The sequence below is a fragment of the Pteropus alecto genome, unplaced genomic scaffold, assembly GCF_000325575.1.
Source record: "Pteropus alecto unplaced genomic scaffold, ASM32557v1 scaffold484, whole genome shotgun sequence".
Taxonomy (NCBI): domain Eukaryota; kingdom Metazoa; phylum Chordata; class Mammalia; order Chiroptera; family Pteropodidae; genus Pteropus; species Pteropus alecto.
This window is the reverse complement of record NW_006435778.1, coordinates 734721-746988: the sequence shown is the minus strand read 5'-3', so window position 1 is coordinate 746988 and position 12268 is coordinate 734721. Positions and strand designations below refer to the sequence as shown.

Sequence of the window (12268 nt, the reverse complement as noted above, 5' to 3'; positions counted from 1 at the left end):
CTCAGGTGGGCTGGTGTCCCTGGCACCGGGTGCTGGGGGGCTAGTGAGGGAGGTCCCGCTTGGTGCCCTCTGGCTCCTCCCTGCTCCCTTCCTCTGCCAGGCCCTCCAAAGCCTCTCCTTTCCTTTCTGGGTGAGGATATGGGAGCAGCTGAGCCTGTGGCTCCTGCTAGCAGAAGGGAAGCCCAGTGTGGGGGTGGGAGCTTGGAGGGCCCCCGGCGTCCCCACTGGGGGAGGCACAGAGGGTCAGGCATGGGAGCTTAAATGCCTTGCTGATGGTAGCTTCTCTCCTGTCCCCACAGAATGGTGCTGTGCCCAGCGAGGCCACCAAGAAGGACCAGAACCTCAAACGAGGCAACTGGGGCAACCAGATCGAGTTTGTACTGACGAGCGTGGGCTATGCCGTGGGCCTGGGCAATGTCTGGCGCTTCCCATACCTCTGCTATCGCAACGGGGGAGGTACCCAGAGGGCACAGGGCAGGGACCACCAACTCAGACAGGGCCCACCCATCAGGGCCTGGGTCATCCCCTCCCCGGCACAGACCTCACTCCAGACAGGCTAGCCTCTGGCCCTGATCTCACCCCCATCCCTGGCTTAGGTGTCCTTTATCTAAGGCACAGACCAGCCCCGATTCTGGCAGTCTGTTGTTAGGGTCTGACCTGCTAGCCTGCTCCCTCAAGGTGGGGAGAAGTGGAGAAAAACACCCCAACTTCCTGAGGTTCCCTGTCTTCTATCCCCTGTGTTTCAACAGCCCCCTAAATAGTTCAGGGACATGTGAGGATCCCAGTGACTTATGCTTGTGAAATTGCTTGGTTAAGCCATCAAATCCCACCCAAACACAGTGGCTCTGGGGCTTGAGTTCTGCTCAGAACAGACTTCTTGGGAGCCTCTGTCAAGATCAAAAGACAGGCCATGGGTAGTATACCTCAGACCTAGGCTCCTACTCAGTTCATGGCACACCCTCCTCAGGCCCTAGCCAACTTCAAAGGTTTGGCTGTTGGATTCTGGGTGGGTCCCACAGTCCATTCCTGAGCCAGCCCTCCCCTTGCCTGCCAGGTGCCTTCATGTTCCCCTACTTCATCATGCTGATATTCTGCGGGATCCCTCTTTTCTTCATGGAGCTCTCCTTCGGCCAGTTTGCAAGTCAGGGTTGCCTGGGGGTCTGGAGGATCAGCCCCATGTTCAAAGGTGAGGCCTGGGTGGGGTGCACGCGCGCACACACACACACACACACACACAGGCCTTCCTTGGGGCTGGGCAGACCCACCCATCTGTATAAACACTGCAAACTCCTCTGGAGCCCTGGTGCTGATCCCAAGCCCCACATCAATGGCCAAGGCCACAGACGCATGCTGGGATCCGTGTTTGCTTGGCCTCCACCCTTACCTCCTACCACATGTATACATAAAACCTCTTTACTTCCTAGCTTGCCTCTGCTAAGACTTTGACCTGTCCCTTCTGTGGCCCTCCATAAAAGCCTGCCCCTGGGCCCTTTGATATTAACTTCATCTCCTTCAGCTAGATGTGTGAGGCTGCTGTCCCCTTCTGCTCCCCCAGGCGTTGGCTATGGCATGATGGTGGTATCTACGTACATTGGCATCTACTACAACGTGGTCATCTGCATCGCTTTCTACTACTTCTTTTCATCCATGACACACGTGCTGCCCTGGGCCTACTGCAATAACCCCTGGAACTCGCCTGACTGTGCTGGCGTGCTGGATGCCTCCAACCTCACCAATGGCTCCCAGCCTGCCACCTTGCCCAGTAACCTCTCCCACCTGCTCAACCGCACCCTTCAGAGGACCAGCCCCAGCGAGGAGTACTGGAGGTGAGGCCCGCATTGGACCTGGGCTGGGGGGACACGTGGAGCCCACCCTCAGCCCTCCCTCTTACCATCAGGCAACCATCTGCAGACTTGGTAGGGTGCCTGCTGCACGTTCAGCCTTCTGCTGGGCACCGAGCAGGGCAGAGGTATGTGAAGCGGTATAAGGAATTCACAGCCTATTCAGGAGAAGAGACTGACACACAGAGAGCAGTGGAAGCGTTGGAGAGTCCTTACAAAGGAGCAGTGAGGGAGGGTTCCAGCAGTCAGGCAAGGCTGGAGAGGAAAGTCAGGGAAAAGGGAGCTGACTTCCTGATGAGAAGAACAGTATGAGCAAAGGCCTTGGGGCCCAGATGAGCAACAGTTGCTCCTGAGACTGAGAGGAACCTCTTCTGATGAGAGTAAAAGGTATGTGGGGAACTCATGGGCCACGAGATGGCCTAAGAAGGGGCACTGGCCTTCTTGGAGAATTTACAAGAATTAAATTTAGATTTAATGCTGCAGAGCACAAGGAGCCATAAAAGTTTCCTGAGCCCCGGGCTGTCATCATTAAGCCATGCTCAGGAAAGACAGCCTCTGGAGTCTCAGAGCTGGCCGAAGGGTAGCTGCTGCTGGAGGTGTCTGGAACACCTTGTCCCAACTAGGTGTGTGTGAGGGTACAGCAGTACATCCTGAGGAAATTCCCCATGTCCTGTTGGGGAACCTATGGGCAGAAGGCTTTGGACGCCAATGAGTCTCACCCATTCATTCCACAAATGTTCACTGCATAGCTCTGCCAGGCCCTGTGTGCCAATCGGATGTGAATGGCCTAGAGCTCCTGCCCCGAGGAGCTCACAGTCCAGTGGGGAGACAGGTAGCCAATCATATCAGGGGCAGGTGCTTTGGTGCACAGGGGTGTGGTGGGGCACAAAGTGGGTAGCAGTCAGTTCTAAGGGAATGGAGGCAAGAGGAGTGGCTAAGAAGGCTTCTCAGGGGAGGGAGAAAAGGAGGCAGAGAAGAGACTGGAAGAGACATGAGCGGGTGAGCCGAGGCCAGGAGGCGGCAAACTGGAACTAGGGTCAGTGGCAGGTGAGACACTGAATATTAAGACAGAAAGAGCCAGGTATCATATGGTACAGGGCTTCCTGGGCCAGGCTAAGTGTTTGAGGCTTTCTCCACCAGGTGATGAAAGCCATAGGAGGACTCCACTGTCCTCATGGAGTTCGCATCTAATGGGAGAACTAAGAAAAAAGTACCCAGTTACGTGTTCTACTGCATATGAGGCATGCTGTGGCCTGAGCAAGTTGACCTAGACCGGAGATGAACCTCCTTGGAAGTTCCCAGGTGCACAAAGTCCCACCCACACCCCCTGGGATGTTCTAGAAGCTCTGGCCTCAGGGCTGTCTGCCAGGAATTCCCAGCCTGGTGAGGCCTCCCATGGCAAAGTTCTGGAGATTTTAACTAGTGCAATCAGAGGGGAATAGTCCTCAAAGAAAATTGGTCATGGTCGGGGGCCCCATTGAGTGGCCAATTGAATTCTACTTCTCAGCCAGGACTGGAGCCCCAACTGCCTACCCAGCAGTGGGTCCCCAGCAGGAACCTTTCTCTGCAGGATAGCTCCCTGCTGCCCCCTCCTGGAGAGCCTAGGGAAATGACCCTTGAGCAGGCTGCCCAGGTTAGCTTCTAAAGGAAGAGCGAGCATCCCCATTTTGGGAGCATGTTGTCTCACGTAATATTATCCCTAATTTCTCAAATTCAGAGACTGACATTCAGAGGTTAAAGAACTAGGCTCCTATGTCCATCTGTCTTCTCTCTTCTTGGTGCCTGGTGTGAATTAGGCCCATGTGTTCTTGGTCCACACTCTCCAACATCCCCTTAGAAAGCTGCATGATCCCATTTGAACCCCATGACAACCCTACTAGCTAGTTTGTGCAGGTATTACAAAATATTCCCATTTTACAAATGAGGAAAGAAAGTCAAAAGAAAGACCAAAGAACTATGAAGTGGGAGAAGCCCAGAGGACAGATTTCTGAGTCCGTGTGTTCCTTTTGCTTGCCCTTCTGGACTACGGCCCTCCCTCCCTCCCTCACTATTCACAGTCTTGTTTCACAGTCTTCTCATAGCCTAAGCTCATGACCATACCCTCTCACCCCACCACCCCGTGGTGCCCAACACAGCACCCGACAACCAGTGAGACTCAAATGTCAGCACCACTCTCCCCGTGTCTTCACGGCAGCTCTGAGGTCACATGGACCTCACTCTGGCTCTGCCATTTACCAGCTGTGTGACTTTGGGAGGTCACCACACCTCTCCAAGTCTCAGCTGTTCATCCATTAAATGGGGGTGCTTACAACACTTACCTTATTGTTTAGAAGACGAAATGAGATAATCCAGCATAAATAACTAAGAACAATGATAAGTGCTCAGTGAGCACAAGAATAGCCACTGCTGGAGATGCAAAGAAATAGATTAGGATGTCCTGTTCTCAAAGTGTTTACCATGTGGTTGGGGAAATTTAAAAATAATGCAGAATAAATCTAGAGATGTTCTGCATAAAAAGAACGTTCTGCATAATGTTCTGAATATGTTGGGCTTCAAAATTTCTTAGGTTAAATGTTTGATCTCAAAAGCACATGGTCCAAACCTAAAACAAAACCAAAAACTAAATATAGTGCCAGAAAAACAAAGGTAGAATTCATTATTTGGTTCTCAGGTTAGCCTTCTAAACTCTTTAATCTCTACTATTGTAATGCTGTACTCTTACAATAAAAATAGTATGAAACACTACTAGTTTTAATATAATTAAGTTAAAAAAATCTTTTGAACTAGAAATGGTTTGTTTACTTTGAATGCTGGTATTTAAAGTGACTCTGAGTACTAGCAGTAGAAGGACCCTGTGGCTTTTCTGGTAGGCAGAGCTTTTCAACACAGATGTGCCCCCAGTAGGTATTCCGGTCAGGCAAGGCCTGGGCAGCCCAGAGTCCTCAGCCCAGTTGCCTTCAGCTTTGAGTGACCTTGTTTGTTTATCCCAATAAGCCAAAAAGGAAAAGAGATTGGAAAGCATTGCTGAAGGGGACCCGGAACCTCTCATGGTGGTCCCACAGCTTCTGAACTTCTCCCATCCCTTTGTCTTGGTTCCCCCATCACCTAAGAGCCTGGAGAGGACCTAGCCCAGGGTGCTGCTGATGCCCGTTGAATGAACTATCCCAGTGGCAGTTGGGCAGGAGAGGGAGGCGTTGGACAGTGCCCTCTGCAGGTCACCCTTGAAGGACAGCCTGGAGGAAGATTTGAGGCCAAGAGGAGGAAGGCCAAACTGCTTGCAAGTCTAACAGTCAGGCAGGCTGGCCAAGCAAATACCAAATCACAGGCCTGGCAACATTGTGCCATGAGGGACAGAGTAACATCCCATCATAAGGTGTTAAAAATGTTGTCATGAGGTTTGAGAACTGATTTGGAAAAAACAAGGTGAAAAATCTAAGAACGATAGAGGACAGCCTATGAGCTATGCTGGGAGGTCCTAGCTGTAAGTGGGAAAAGAAAGGAGCCTGTATTTACCTAAATTTAGCTACAAACTGTCCTGGGTTGATGTTAATATGCCCACTTTACAGATGAGGAAACTGAGGCTTAAGAGCTTGTCTCTTGCTCCTCGCTTCTAGACTAGACAACTACACCAACCAAACTGGCCTGCCTCCAGGTTTCCCCTGTTTACCTCCCAATCCATTTACCACAATGTTCATTCATTCATTTGTTTATTCAACAAATATTTACTTAGCTCTGCTCTGTGCCAGGGATCGTGCCAGGCATGGAGGGATATATCAGTGAACAAAACAGACAAAAACTCTGCTTTCATGAAGGACAGATGATGAACAAAATACATAGGTGAAAGTTACAATATAATAGAAGGATACATGTGCTGTGGAGGAAAATATAGCAAAGAAGGAGGTAATAAGGGTTGCTGAGCTGGCCAGGTCTGCAAGTTTAAGCGGGGTAGACAGAGAAGGCCCCTTGGCAGAGAGGACAATTGAGTAAAAACCCAAAGGAAGTAAGAAAGAAGGAGGCCATATTGACAAGCCCAGCTGCATAACTCGTGAGGCCCAGTGCAAAATGAAAATATGAGGCCCCTTGTTCAAATGTCTTAAGAATTTCAAGATGATAATGATAGAGCATTAAACCAGGGAGCCCTGTGTGACTGCACAGGACACACACCCATGTGCGCATGTGGATATCTGAGGAAAGAGCACTGCCATGTGTACATATAGATATCGGGGGAAAGAGAGAATAGCACGTGCAAAGGCCCTGAGGTGGAGGTATGCCTGGCATGTTTAAGGAACAACAAGGAGCCCAGTGCAGCTAGAGCAGTGAGCATGGAGGAGAGTAGGAGAGATCAGAGAGATGGCAGGTAGGAGGTCACAGATCACGTAGGGCTTCTTAACCACCGTAGGGACTTTGGCTTTTCCATGGCCAGAGGTGGGAGCTGCTGCAAGGTTTCAAGCCATGGAGAGACCCCAAGAGTGCTCTTAGGAAAACCTTTCAGAGGCTTCCCTTTGGCCTCAGGATAAAATTCAAACTTCTAGGCCTTGACTTTATAGCTTCATATGATCTGGTCTCTTCCTATCCTTTGTCTTTATCTCTTCCTTTCACTTTCTCTTCCAGCCTTTCTGAGCTACCAACAAGCCCAGGCTGGGCCATGGTGTTTCATGACCCCCTGTCTTGCCCGGTGCTCTTCCCTCAGCCTGGCACGCATTTCCACTTCTCCTTACTCACCTCGTCCGCATTCCTCAAGCCTCTGCTCAAACCTCACCTCTTCTGGAAAACTTTCCAGTTTGCCTCTCCTGGCGGTGCCCACAATGCCTGATCCAGGTCCACGTGACCAGCACCTAGCACAAGGCTTGACACATAAATGTCCAGGTGATTAAAACAGCAGCTAGCGTGGCACACAGGGCGCTAGACAGAGCTATGCATATGCAAAAGAGGAATTCAGCCGCTGTGCTCCAGAGCCTCCAGTCCTCACTCAGCACTCTGCTGCCTCCCTCCGTTCATCAGAAACAGAGACTAGTGCAGATGAATAGCTCGCTGAAGGCTTCCTGAAGGAGGTGACACTTGATAGGATGTGAGCCTGAGTGGGGACAGGAAGACCTCCACACCCCAGGGGCTGAGGAGTCTAGCCCAGGGCTGCGTGGCCTCCAGGAGCCTTTAGGGTCCTGGGAGGGACTGCAAGCAGTAGCGTCCCTGGGGGCAACAGGCAGGGGGAGCTGGGCTGGCCGGGGCTGGGGCCCCACAGTGGCTCACATCTCACGAGTGGGCCCCTGGGACCTTGTGAAAATGGAAGAAGCTGCCAGGCCGGGCCCTGGGCCTGGGGAATCTGTTTCTGGGCAGTGGTGCTGGCCCTCAGTGACAGAGTATCCCCTCCCCAGGCTCTACGTGCTGAAGCTGTCAAACGACATTGGGAACTTTGGAGAGGTGCGATTGCCCCTCCTCGGCTGCCTCGGCGTCTCCTGGGTGGTTGTGTTCCTCTGCCTCATCCGAGGGGTCAAGTCTTCAGGGAAAGTAAGCACCCCTCACCTGGCAGAGTTTGTGCCCACTCAGGAAGTTCCTGCCTCCCCTACCTGGGGTGTGTGTGTGTGTGTGTGTGTGTAGGTGGGGTGATGAAGGGACATGGGAAAGGATGAGGGCCCAGAGGGCAGGTGGTAGTTGGGGACCAAGGAGGTGGCGCCAGGGCCGGATTGCCCAGAGCAGTCCAGTGGAGCTCTCTTGCGCAGGTGGTGTACTTCACAGCCACGTTTCCCTACGTGGTGCTGACCATCCTGTTTGTCCGCGGCGTGACCCTGGAAGGAGCCTTCACGGGCATCATGTACTACCTGACTCCACAGTGGGACAAGATCCTGGAGGCCAAGGTGGCGTGTGGGGGGCCACCCGGAAGGGATGGGGAGGGGCAGGGAGGTGGCTGCCTCTGACCACATTGCCTTGCTGGCCCCTCACCCCCATAGGTGTGGGGGGATGCTGCCTCCCAGATCTTCTATTCGCTGGGGTGTGCTTGGGGTGGCCTCATCACTATGGCTTCCTACAACAAGTTCCACAACAACTGCTACCGGTGAGACTCTCCCGCCAGCCCTGGGGCTGTCCTCATCTCCTGCCTTCTGCAGCCTGACCTTAAGCCCCCCCAGACCCACCAGACCCAGGGCAGCCTCCTGGTCTCCCAGCACCCTCCCTTCCACTCATAGCCTTGAGGTCCTGGGAAGGCTGGGTCTGGATAGGGTCATTGGTGGATGTATAGAGAACTTTGGTAGGAAAGAAAAGAGGGGTGGGGACAGTGATGCCCCAAGGGTCTGTAAGGACTCGAGAGCCTCAGACCCACTTAAAAAGGCCCAGAGCAGACCAGAAAAGAGGTTGGGGCACCTTTGTTCCTAGAAATTTCCCTGTCCCCAAGTCCTCTCCTAGCCCAAATCAGGCAGAGGGAAGCAAGCTGCATGCCTTGAACTCGGCCTGTTTTCCTCCCCATCAGGGATAGCGTCATCATCAGCATCACTAACTGTGCCACCAGCGTCTATGCCGGCTTTGTCATCTTCTCCATCCTGGGCTTCATGGCCAATCACCTGGGTGTGGACGTGTCTCGTGTGGCAGACCATGGCCCCGGCCTGGCCTTCGTGGCTTACCCGGAGGCCCTCACACTGCTGCCCATCTCCCCACTCTGGTCCCTACTCTTCTTCTTCATGCTCATCTTGCTGGGTCTGGGCACTCAGGTATGGGGTGTGGGACATGGGCCAGTGACTTGAGGAGGAGGGGTGGGGGCAGAAGTCAGGCCCCTGCTCTGATGGCTGTATCTTGCAGTTCTGCCTCCTGGAGACACTGGTCACGGCCATTGTGGATGAGGTGGGGAATGAGTGGATCCTGCAGAAAAAGACCTACGTGACCTTGGGCGTGGCCGTGGCTGGTTTCCTGCTGGGCATCCCCCTCACCAGCCAAGTAAGAACTGAGGGGAAGGCTGGGCAGGAGTTGCGAGGGTATGGGGGGATAACAGGTTGGGGAGCCTAGCCTCGGCACTCCCGACTCAGCTGCCTGCTGGCCCACAGGCAGGCATCTACTGGCTGCTGTTAATGGACAATTACGCGGCCAGCTTCTCCTTGGTCGTCATCTCCTGCATCATGTGTGTGTCCATCATGTACATCTACGGTAAGTGCCCAACCTTCCATGGCCTCCCAAGCCCACACTGTCCTGCCTGGTCCACTGACCCCCCCCACCCCTCCAGGGCACCGGAACTACTTCCAGGACATCCAGATGATGCTGGGATTCCCACCGCCCTTCTTCTTCCAGATCTGCTGGCGCTTTGTCTCTCCAGCTATCATCTTTGTAAGTTCCTGAGCTGGCCTCTCCCTTCCCCTGCTGCCTCATGGCAAGTGTCCTTCTCTTGAGAACCAGCAGAGGGAGAGCAGGAGCCCGTCCATCTGGCCAGAGCTCCCATGGGAGCTCCACAGCACTAGCCATTGGTAGTCTGAGGGAGGTTGCATAGAGTCAGACAGGTATGTGGAGATGCAGAACCACCCAGGCCCTGGCCTTGGGTTAGGAAGGGAGCGCAGAACCCTGAGTAGGACTGAAGACAGTACCCAGCCTGGAAGGGGAAAGCAAGCTAGCAGCAGCTGAGAGTTGCCCGCCCCCGCCCCATCCCCTCCCCTGACGTTCCTGCCTGTCTTTGGGGTCTCAGGAACCATTATTGATATTGGTATCAGCCTCTGTCAGCCTCACTGAGCTCTTGTCTCCAATCCGTTATAGCCGAGATGCTCGGGGTGCTCAGGGTTCATGGTATGAATGCATGAGTGTTCCAGCAGCAGGCTGTATGAGCCATGTGTTAGTTCAGGATCAGGGGCAACCTGTAAGCCTTCCAGGCACTGGCATGGGCTGGCTTGGGAGGTCTTGGTTTCCACCAATATTCAACACCTGGGAAACCCGTTTGGGAGCTAAATTGGTGGCAGAAACTCCCACCATGGCTAGGAACCAGGCACTTTCTGTATGCTGCTCATATAATAACTCATGTAATACAGCTCTCCAAGGTATCATTATCATCCCCACTTCATAGATAAGGAAACTGAGGCCACCGAGATGTTAATTAATCAACCCAAGTTTACACAGCTAATGAGGGGAACCACCACCATGTGAAGCAGGTAGTCCGATCTAGAGCCTGCGTGCTGGACCAGTGTTATGCTACAAACCACCATGGGAAGGAAGAATAATCCCTAGGCTAAAACCATCTGATTTGCTCCTTTGTGCTTAGGGTGGTAAACGGGGGCGTGAAGTGTTTAATACTGTAATGGTCACTCTACAGAGAAGAGGCAGGGCCATGTCTGAGTGACAGAGGGATCAGCACAATGGCAAGGGCAGTGTCCAGAGTCATGCCTGTCACACCCAGCTCCTCTGTGCCACATGGGGCTCAGCACTGGGTGTCCACTTTGGCTCATGTTTCTGAACAAAAGGCCCCTGAGAGCTGAATCCTCCACCACACAGGGTGTAGGATTTTTCCCAAGCCTGGCACAGGCACCACCAGCTCGGGCCACTGGCCCAGCTTTGAAATAGGAGGAGCGGAAGTCTCCTGTAAGTGGTGAAAAGGCCAGGGAGGACAGGCACAACTGCCAAGCACCATGCCCTCTGGGTGTGGTGGCTGAGGCCCAGGAAGCTCCCCGCTCTACCCCCGGGGGAGAGACCTTGGGCACCAGCCAATGCAAGGCGGGAGGTAGGAAGGAGATGGGCTATAGGGGCAGCCGTGACCTGGGTCCAGTGTCTCCGAGAGAGTAAGGCAAGGTGGGCAGTGAGTGTCCTCTCTGTGCGCAGAAAGCTGAACTGGGGTTGCCTTAAGGTGAGAACTTCAGGCTCCGTAGACACGTGTTTCTGGGCTGTCATGTTTTCTTCAGGGCTTTACTTCTTTACATTTTCTGAAAAGCTTTTTTTGACAAACTCCATTTTCTGAAAAGCTTTTTTTGACAAACTTCTTCCGTCAGCTCAAATAAAGGATTTGTCCCCATCTAGATCAGGATCTAGGTTCATTTAGGAAACTTGTTATAAGTTCCTACTATGTGCAGCATCCCAGGAGGGGCCCCCTGTTGGATGTGGGTCTGGACCTCCAGAATTTGGTCACTAGGAAGGCGGAAGTAGCCTGAGCTCCAGGATGCAGCTAGGGGCTCAGAAGGCAGAGGCTGAGCCCTGCTGGGGAGCCACGCAGACACACACAGGCCCTCAGGGTGGCCCATGAGCCGCCTGCCCATCATCTTTTTGCTTTCTTCGGTTTTTTAAAATTTATTTTTAATTATAGTTGACATACAATATATTAGTTTCGGGTGTACAACATAATGATTAGACATCTATATACCTTAAGAAGTGACCACCCCAAAAAGTCTAGTAACCACGTGACACCACACAGTTATTACTTCCTTTAGTTTTTTTTGTTCTGTGGCTCAAGACTTTATTTCTCATCTTACTAATTTTTTCCAAAGCTGTTCCTGAGGGCATCTCCAGCCTGACAGTCACCATTTCTAGCCTTTGGAGCCTTCCCAAGCTGTCCCCAACCATATCTCCCACCTCTCTGCACAAGTCGGGTCAAATCAGCAAATGAGGTTATGACAGGCACTGTGCTGGACACTGAAGACCCAGCTGATGCAATCCTCAGAGGCTCCCAGGTCTACGGGGACCATTAAACAAATACTTAGCAAATGAAAAATGCCTTTCAGGAAGAGGAGATGGGAAATCAGGAGAGGCTTCTTGAAGGTGGTGGCAATTTGTATAGGGTTTGCGAGAGGAAGATGCAGAGGAGTCTCCGGAGTAAATGAAGAGGGTGGACAACGCTGGGTATAGCTGAGACATTGACATAAGGGTAATCAGGCCTGAAAGATAAGCTGAAGTCTCAATGTGAGGAGGTAAACGTCCTAAAGGCCAGGAATTTGGCCTTACTTCAGTAGGCAATAGGGAGCTATTGCGAGTCTTTGAGCAGAATGACTTCCAAAGGTGACATCAGCTTAATTGTTCCCTGGCTCATTCAGGATTATGGCAAAGATCTCTCCCCTTCCACTGCCAACTGCCCATCATGCCCTGGACCCTTGGTTTCATCTGCTTTTTCCACCACCCAAACACTGACATTGGCCCTGCTCTCCCCAATATTCCTCTTTCTAGTTTGGGAAACTGGAAAGGAAGGAAGGGGGTACTGATAGGAGGCCTGAGGCCCGGGTGGGGCTGGGTGGGCCTCATGCCCACTCCCATCCCCTGCTCTCTGCAGTTCATTCTCATCTTCACGGTGATCCAGTACCGGCCCATCACCTACAACCACTACCAGTACCCAGGCTGGGCGGTGGCCATTGGCTTCCTCATGGCTCTGTCCTCCGTTATTTGCATCCCACTCTACGCCCTGTTCCAGCTCTGCCGCACAGATGGGGACACCCTCCTCCAGGTGAGAGGTGGGGTCAAGGGGCAGCCAGGTGAAACTGGATGGG

The 12268-nt window shown here is 52.8% G+C and overlaps 1 protein-coding gene across 3 annotated transcripts in view; it reads left to right on the top strand.

Annotated features, from left to right (window-relative positions):
* SLC6A9 (solute carrier family 6 member 9) overlaps positions 1–12268 on the top strand; it is a 30933-nt gene that overhangs the window by 17315 nt on the left and 1350 nt on the right. The window contains exons 3-13 of one of the 3 annotated variants that reach the window (XM_006911404.3): positions 300–456; positions 1055–1186; positions 1556–1826; positions 7214–7346; positions 7559–7693; positions 7787–7890; positions 8302–8539; positions 8628–8762; positions 8870–8969; positions 9046–9146; positions 12055–12225. In XM_006911404.3, coding sequence (XP_006911466.3) covers positions 300–456; positions 1055–1186; positions 1556–1826; positions 7214–7346; positions 7559–7693; positions 7787–7890; positions 8302–8539; positions 8628–8762; positions 8870–8969; positions 9046–9146; positions 12055–12225 — 1677 coding nt within the window. The remainder of the gene's footprint in view (positions 1–299; positions 457–1054; positions 1187–1555; positions 1827–7213; positions 7347–7558; positions 7694–7786; positions 7891–8301; positions 8540–8627; positions 8763–8869; positions 8970–9045; positions 9147–12054; positions 12226–12268) is intronic. The other 2 variants (XM_025046447.1, XM_025046448.1) reach the window with 2 other exon arrangements.